The sequence below is a fragment of the Lepus europaeus genome, chromosome 5, assembly GCF_033115175.1.
Source record: "Lepus europaeus isolate LE1 chromosome 5, mLepTim1.pri, whole genome shotgun sequence".
Lineage (NCBI taxonomy): Eukaryota > Metazoa > Chordata > Mammalia > Lagomorpha > Leporidae > Lepus > Lepus europaeus.
The window spans coordinates 105,176,383-105,185,211 of NC_084831.1; the positions used below are offsets into that span (position 1 = coordinate 105,176,383).

Consider the following 8,829-nt stretch of genomic DNA (forward strand, 5'->3'; position numbering starts at 1 on the left):
GGCTTATGGGTTCATTCTGAACATGCCGCTTTGAATTGTATTATGTTCAGGAACAATTATTACATGTAACATTCCCTTTTATTTTTGTGCCAAAATGGAGAAAAGATTTATTTAGGGCTCAGCTTTGACATTTTCATCTCTTTTAAGATTGTGGCCATAAAATAGAAGTTGCTTTCCAAATCTACATTACATTAAATGGCTTTTACTGATATTTAGAAAAAAAAAATTATGATTAAAAAACAAACAAAAACAGTACAAAAGTCTACATAAGGTTGATTCCAGAAGATCAGCTCTTTTGGAAAGGTAAGTAAGTGATTTACATCTACATACACAAAAGACATTCTTTGGGCTATACATTGCAAGCAACAAAAAACACACTTTGTGTATTGATACCCCAAAGACAATCTCCTTTTGGAATGTCTTAGAACTATCATCTATCATATCACTCTCAAAAGGGGTGGGGTGGGAGCAGACAGGCCAGTGGGATGCTGTAGTACCTGGGTTCAGTTCCCAGCTCTGGCTCCTGACTCCAGCCTGGCCCTAGTAATTGGGTTCCTGTCACCCATGTGGAAGATCTGTATTGAATTACCAGTTTACTGCCCGGGCCTTGCTGTTGATAACAGATGGGCATGTTCTTTGTTTTCTATCTCTCTTTCTCTCCTCACCTCCTCTTCCCTATCGCCCTCCCTCCCTCTAATAAATAAAAAATTTAAAAAGAGAGAGAGTATCCTCTCACTTTGGAAGAGAACTATTAAATGTTACTTTTACTGATAGTTGGTTCTTTTAACTGTGGTACTTGATTAACTGTATATTAAATCATGAGACATCTTCTGGAATCCAGTTAGGGCAACTGAATGCATGTTTTTGCAGGTGATGTTACAGGATTCATTGAATACTTTCTGTGTAAATTATTTGCTTCTTCTGAACTTTAAAAAAATCTGAAAATACACTTATACTTAAATAACTCAGACATGATAATTTTCCTCCAACACTTAGTGGACACTAAAATTATGTTAACGTTTTTCTATATTTTGGTGGGATTAGCTTATATTAAGATGATTTACAAAGAGACATTCCCACATTGAAAGAAGCTCAAAATGGTACTTTCTATTTCTGTTGAAGTTTGCTAAGACCCTGTTATTATTAGCAAACTAGTATAATAGTTTAATACTGATACTAATCTGCTTTAATCCAAGCTGTTGGACCAAACTTGTCCATTGTAATCTGGTAAAGATTCTGAGAATTTAAGATTTTGTGTCTCTTGATCTTTTTTAAAATTTATTACATCAGATTGTCATTATTTGGATGCATAGCTTCATGAATGAATCCAGAGTATTTTCCCCTAATGGGATAGACAAGACCCAAAGGTTTTCTTAATCTTCCCAAGTCTTGGAGGCTATAGAAACTCCAGGCAGGCTTGATATAAAGGTGTTGTCAGTGTAACACACTGGCCATCTTTGATGAGTTTCAAGATGGTGCTAACGGATAAAAAAAGACTAAGAAAGACCAAATGTACCCACCCTTTGTGATCTGGGGGAAAACACAGAGTGTGTCCAGCCACCTTTATCTTGAGTGTGGAGTGAAATTGGCTACACTTATACTTTTTGTAAGTGGTTCAGTTGGTGCCAGTTTTTAGGGGATCACCTGGTGATGTTTAGTGTCCCAGTGACTTCAGCTTTCCCTTCACTTTGCTTCATATTTTCTTGTAACTAATTTTTTCATTGTTTATGTGGGACCACAGTGTTTCTTCATAATCTCAAAACTGTGTAGACAGGAAGAGAAAGGGAGACAATCTTAATCTTCTTTCAACAAATACCTATTAAGTGCCTACAATAACTAGGGCTCTAGATAAAGTACAAGTCAGTTGAAGCAAAATCCTGCACTCAGGAGCTTACATGTTGGCCTATGTAACTAACATCCATAACAAAAGTGATGAGAGTCCTGAGAATGTTTACGATACTTTGCTCCTGTGGTCTAAAGCTTGCTTACTTACTTTGTGATTCAAGCCCTGTACTAATTTGCCAGTTTCCTAATGTATATGTTTATCACTTCTTCTCTCAAAGGGCAACAATTTCCATGATCCTAAAGCAATTTTATCAAATTGTAAATACCATTATGACCAGTCAGTTCAGTCATTACACGGATTACTGTTATGCTGAGTTGGCACTTCCTCAGTACCCTGGTCCTATTACAGGAATGTCCCCTTTTGCCAGAGAAGGCCTTTGTTTCTGTGGACAGAAAAGCAAGAGAAGTGGTGGAGAGGCCAGGAACAAGGAAACTAACCAAACTATTGGGTTTCAGCCAGGTGCATCAGATTTGATTTGTTTTCTGAACTGGAGCAGAACAACCTAGAGTTCAAAGCAACCATGGTTTTCTCCTGTGCTGAAAACAAGTTGGACTGAGGAGTTGGATATCAGTTAAAGGGAGGATGAAGACCATTTAGGATGCTCCATAACATTTTAGACTTGATTTTTAGATTGACCTATATATCACTTTAGAAAATTAAACACTACTGCAGTACAACTTGAAGTTGGAACAGTTGATTTCAATTTTTTTAAAACTGCAGTTTTGCAAGAGGCCATTGAGTTGTGTAAACAAAGTGAGTTCTTGAGAGTTTTGAAGAAATGTAGTATTCAAACGTTAAGATTTATTTCTTGCACTTTGTAAATTCACATTTATGAAATAAAAAATAAAGAAATTTAAAAAAAGATTTATTTCTGCCAATGTTACTGGGGTTTTATACATATAAAAATAGGAAGTAGCAAGTGTAAGTAGATGATAGTCTAAAAATTGTTAAGTAGTCCTAATTAAATTGCTCTTTCTATAACAACCCATTGCCTGTTAAACTATCATGGGCTTTTAGAATTCTGTTCCTATAATGATTTGTTTCTGTTACTAGAACATATAACTTATTTTTCTGTTGCATTGGTTTCAGTTCATATTGGACAAAATTTGAGACTAGAAAAGTAAGAGGGGTGCAAAGATGAAAATCTTAAATGATTTTAAAAATTCAGTACATTTCATTGTAAATGGTGGATACTGTGCTTGCAAGATTAAATGAATGGTATCAGTCCACTCATAAATTTTAGGTAAATCAGTCCATATTTTCGATGTATAATATGATAACAATATATTGTTTACTTTTCTGAAAAGTAGATTTATATGTTAAAATTTTAGATACACAGTTTGGACCTGTTTGGATGTGCTTTTTTTTTTTTTTTCCCTGCATATGAATGACCTCTTAACTGCCCTCTGCTTTTATTAGCCTTCTATATCCTCACAATTTGAAGTTGGGAACTCTTCTGAATGCAACTTTTCTCTTTAATTCTCTTTTAGAGATTTTTTTAAGCCAGTTGCAAATATTTCTAATATATCCATTCTTTCTCTCACATAGTAGTCAGAAATGTACCACAAATTTAGTGGTAGAATTCAAAATATGCATACACAAAAAGGCAAGGTACACTACTTTTTAAAAAATACCAGAAGACAACTTGGTTCACTATTGCCATACCTATGGGATCCATTAATTTATGACACAGATTATTAAAGTTAGAGATTGGGGTCAGAAATGAGAATAATTTCTGTATAGCCTCATGTCTTGAGACTTGTTATATATTGCATGAAATGAGATGAAAACTTCTATTGCTTTCAGTACATACTAAACTGAGGGAATGGAAAGTATTTGAGAATATGAATAAAATATTTGTACTATTTGTATATATTTTAATTGTTCTCTCTCTCTACCCATTAAAGATTCCAGTGCTGAATATTCAAATGAAAATTTTTCCTGCACTTTGTACTGTAGCAGGGACCATATTTTCCTGTACAAATTACTTCCGTGTAATCTTCACAGGTGGTGTTGGCAAAAATGGATCAACAATAGCAGTGAGTATAGCTTAAGATGTCCAGAAATTTTTGCACTTGGTCTTGTTTTTCATTAGAAATGTATAAAATCACCTGTTAATTCAGAATTTAATTATCCTTAAGAAAAAATAATGTTTCAAAATTTCTCAGCTTTTTATATAGATACGCTGGTATGCTCAACATTTGCATGTTTTTGCATGTGCACGCACAATAAAAACTTGAAAACATACTTTTTTTTAAAGTGTGGCCTGATTTGTAAAAATAATGCTGCCCATTTAAGTCAAATTCTCAGTTCTTGCCCAACCTATTTGTGTTGTTGCTTTTTGTTAGCTATTCTGTTGTTCCATTTAGTTTATAGAAATCGCCAGCTTTCAGGCAACATGAAGCTCTTGGAGGTTTGAGCTGAACTGTTTTACAGCAAAAGCATGTAGTGTATTATTAAGTCTTCTCTTTACTTTGTACAGGGAACAAGTGTCCTTTCTCCTTTTCTCCATATTGGATCAGTGATTACGTTAGCTGCAATGATCTACAAGAAATCAGCAGTTCAGCTTTTTGAAAAGCATCCTTGTCTTTATATACTGACATTTGGTTTTGTATCTGCTAAAATCACTAACAAGCTTGTGGTAAGTACTTGGATTTTCATTATTTTGTTGTTAACTTTTGTCTCATTTTGGTTTTATGGCCCTATTTTTCATTATGTGGCTTCCTAAGCAGTCCTAAAGTTTGAAGTTACAGACTGTTGACATCAGCAAGAAAGCTATACCCTTTTGTAAATCTACAATTTAAGGTCATCGGAAGTTCTTTGAACCCCTACAACTTTTCACTCTTCTGTTCCTTATTTAGTGGTTGTTTAGATTACCTGCTCTCTTTAGTCTCAGTCTCAACTCAAATTTAAGGGTAATGCTGAAAAGCATCTTTTGTGGGATTAGTTAACATGATGATCCCTTTCTTTTTCACATATGCTTTGTATTTCTAAGTAATTATTGAAATAGATATTTGAACATAGTACTGATTTACTTTGTAGATCACAGTTGCTCTGTATGAAAATGTGGACATCACTGATTCTGTTTTATTCACAGGTTGCACATATGACGAAAAGTGAAATGCATTTGCATGACACAGCATTCATAGGTCCAGCACTTTTGTTTCTGGATCAGTATTTTAACAGCTTTATCGATGAATATATTGTACTTTGGATTGCCCTGGTAGGTGTTATGCCATGTTGTGTTTCATGATTTGGGAGCTACTTATTCTCTAGTTTTGGTAGGCCAATCCTAGGAGATAGATCATATAATTTTAATGATTTGAAGCATCAGAAATCCACATACGTATATATGAAACTTTGTGAGAGCTCCCTGTGGCTTCAGAGTGGAGTCATTTTTTGTGTTATTGTTATTAGTCCTGCCTACATCAATGTTCAACTCCAAACTTCTGATTATGGAAAGCAGGAGCTGGCAAACCACCCTGTGAGCCTAGAGCCTGTTCTTTAAATCAAGTCACATTGGATCCCAGCATGGTCATTCATTTTTGTATTCTCTGTGGCTGTTTTCACACTACAATGGCAGACTTGGGCAGTTGTGACGAAGGGTGATCCACAGAGCTTGAAAAATTGACTGTCAAAGAATTTGTTGATCCTTATAAAGAAAAGATTATATGGAAGTTGAATTATTAAAACAGAGAACTGAGAGTGAATTTGAATTGAAGAGAAGCAGATCAGAAGCCACTTCTCTTTACTTTCAGGAATCTGAGGAAAGGCGTTACCATTTACTGAGAACCTAACAGTCTCTTTTCTTTCTAGGTCTTCTCTTTCTTTGATTTGATCCGCTACTGTGTCAGTGTTTGTAATCAGATTGCATCTCACCTGCACATACATGTCTTCAGAATCAAGGTCTCTACGGCACATTCTAATCATCATTAATGATGCAATTGGTGTTTTATAGGAAACTCATGTTTTCTGCAGGAAAGAATCTGAACATATTAAGGAGAAGGGGGTGGATAAGAACAAATATAATTTATAATAATCAATGTTGTGTCACCTTTATTCTTTGTTACTGGTAATACTCCCTAACTATCCTGTGTGAGAATGGGAATTTAGTCCCATCCTGTAAATTGTACAATTGTCGTACAGTTTGGCCCAAGAAAGCATGCAGGGGGAAAAAAAAATGCCATGTGTTTGTAATTATCCTGGATTCAGAATAATGGCATGAGAAGCAGATCTCCAGTGGTGGAGATTTCTGCTGTAGATTATTTGCTGGCCAAAAGATGGTTACTTTATAATTTTAACAAATCATCATCTTTTAGTAACATCCTTGTTTAGTGTCTTCTAAGCTGTCTTTACTGAGGAGCTCAGTTTGTGACACAGATACATCCCACTAGCTTGTGAGGGGGAACTAGTGGTAAAGACCTTGAATTTGGATTGAAAGGTTTCCTATCTTTACATTGTTGAGGAAGTAATTTTTTTTATTGCTCAAGAAAAAGTATCTCTCATGGGCTTGGGAAGTCCTGTTAGCATGTGGAATCATGTGTTAACTTTGTCAATCCATTTTATTTTTTTAAATAAATATGTGATCCAAAAGCCAACTTTTCTCACTTTTATTCAGTGGAAAGATAAAGTAATTTTTAATGTCTTTTTTAAAATTTAAGTAAAATTTATTTCTGTTCTTTAACAAGTAAGGAAATTCGACCAGCTGTGTTATCATTACATGTCCCATGACCTTTCTATTCTGCAGAAACTGTTTAACTTTCAAAAAGAGAACTGTATTCATTTTCCCTCTTGATGAGTTCTTTATGTTATAGTCCATCACCCTTGTGATTATCAATCATTTAAAAATCTGAAACCTTTGCTCTAATTTTTTTCTGTTTTTTGTTTTTGTTTTTGTTTTTGTTTGTTTTTTAGCCTGGGTCTCTCTCAGCGGTTACTTTTGTACTCCCTTCTTAATTGCACTTTGAAGTGGGAAGCAGGTATGTTTCCATTGTATATGGCTAGTTTGGTTACTTGAATGAAGAGGGAGCTAGCAAAAAAGGTTTAAACTGTTGGCTAAATATAATAGCTTATTTTTTATTTGTATCCTGTTTGGTAATCAGGAATAAATAGTAGCTGCACTGCCTTGCATGGCAGCCAGAACTCTTTCTTTTACATTTAATGGTTCCATCAGTACCATGTAGATCTGGATTAGCAATGAGAATTTTGATTTCTTTTCAAGACAGTACAGGAGATGGAAACCTCCCATTACCTTGCCGGCAACTTCTCCAACCTCTGGGATAGAGAAATACTTTATACAGGAAAATACCAAGGCAGATAAAGTTTTGGAAAGTAGGACAAAGCAGGACATGGAGGAAAAATTCTACTTGTTTCCACTGCACATCTGTCCTCTTATTTGATTATTACAACAGACAAAGCAGGTATTAATTGCCTGCAGTGGAAATTCTGGCTAAATGGCATACCAGTGTATCATAGCACTGCCATTTTTCAGAATGGAGCCTAGAACCCAAGTCTTCTGTATCCTGGTCCAGTGTGCTTCTCTGTATCACACTGGACTTTAATGAGCTAAAGCTACAGCCAGGATGCTGAGAGCTAACTGAAATGTGCATGCGTATATTCTCCTGCAGACTTGGTCAGTGTAGAGGGCATTTGAAAAGCATTCAGGTATTTGGTGTGGGCCTCTTTCAGCCCTAATTACCATCAGTATCAGATCATGGGCACATGCATAGGGAACCGCATCTGGCCCTGACTCTTCATTTACCTGGCCAAGTATCAAAATCACCTGAACAAGTCTTAAAGAATTACAGACTTCCAAGTCCTAACTCAAGAGATGATATGACAGATTTGGAATGGGGCTTCAGAATATTTTCACAAGTGTTTCAGGAAAATCCAGTGCAAGAAAACCAACAACCAAAGGCAGAAGGGGCCAGGAAACCAAAGAAGCAGACAAATCCAGGGTTACATTGAGTTTACTTTATTGGGGGCATTGCGAGGAGACAAGCAGTCTCGGGTGGGCAAGGTAGGGCCAAGACATAAAACTGCACGGCAAGGCTGGGGGAAAATCTGGATTTTTACACCAAAAATGGCCCATGCAGGCTGGTGCCACAGCTCAATAGGCTAATCCTCCGCCTTGTGGCCCCGGCACACCGGGTTCTAGTCCCAGTCGGGGCACCAGATTCTGTCCCGGTTGCCCCTCGTTCAGGCCAGCTCTCTGCTGTGGCCCGGGAGTGCAGAGGAGGATGGCCCAAGTCCTTGGGCCCAGCACCCCATGGGAGACCAGGAGAAGCACCTGGCTCCTGGCTTTGGATCAGCGCGGTGCGCCGGCCGCAGCAGCCATTGGAGGGTGAACCAACGGCACAAGGAAGACCTTTCTCTCTGTCTCTCTCTCTCTCACTGTCCACTCTGCCTGTCAAAAAAAAAAAAAAAAAAAAAGCCCATGCTAATTGAAGTACACCTGTACTTTCTCAATAAATACTAATATTTCAGGCATTAAATAAGGGACATTTCCAGTGTGGTCGAGCAAGTCAAGCCCAGTAGCTTATCTTAATGATTTTGCTTAACCCACAGGGTTTAGGATGATTATCAGGCTTACCCAAAGGGCAAGATGATGGTCGCAGCCAGAATGGCTGCATCCCTACAGCAAGGTTACCAGGATCCTGGTTCATGTTCTGAAACCTTTTTGAGGCACAAGTAAGTTTAGGAACCAGTGTAATAAACCACCTAGAAAAACAAGGTGATGATTCTTGGAAGCTGTGACAGGCAGCCACGTTGTTAGGGATGGGACGTGGGCAGTGGAGCATCTGCAGCAGGCCTCTGTGTTCCCAAATCAGACTGCATCAGCTTTAACTTCATTTGGGACCTCCTTCCTGTTATTCCACTCTCCAAAAATATTTGTTCTATGCACAGAATTCAGAGACTTCTGAGGACCACATTCACGTAAACACACAAAAATTTTTTATTTATTTTACACATTTGAAAAGTAA

At 37.0% G+C, this 8,829-nt stretch overlaps 1 protein-coding gene across 3 annotated transcripts in view; it reads left to right on the forward strand.

The window, feature by feature from the left end:
- Window positions 1-6,444, forward strand: part of CEPT1 (choline/ethanolamine phosphotransferase 1) — a 38,954-nt gene extending 32,510 nt beyond the window's left edge. For all 3 annotated transcript variants that reach the window (XM_062191946.1, XM_062191945.1, XM_062191947.1), the window contains exons 6-9: window positions 3,754-3,885; window positions 4,329-4,487; window positions 4,944-5,069; window positions 5,663-6,444. In XM_062191946.1, coding sequence (XP_062047930.1) covers window positions 3,754-3,885; window positions 4,329-4,487; window positions 4,944-5,069; window positions 5,663-5,782 — 537 coding nt within the window. In that variant the 3' untranslated portion in view covers window positions 5,783-6,444. The remainder of the gene's footprint in view (window positions 1-3,753; window positions 3,886-4,328; window positions 4,488-4,943; window positions 5,070-5,662) is intronic.
- The last annotated feature ends 2,385 nt before the right edge of the window (window positions 6,445-8,829 follow it).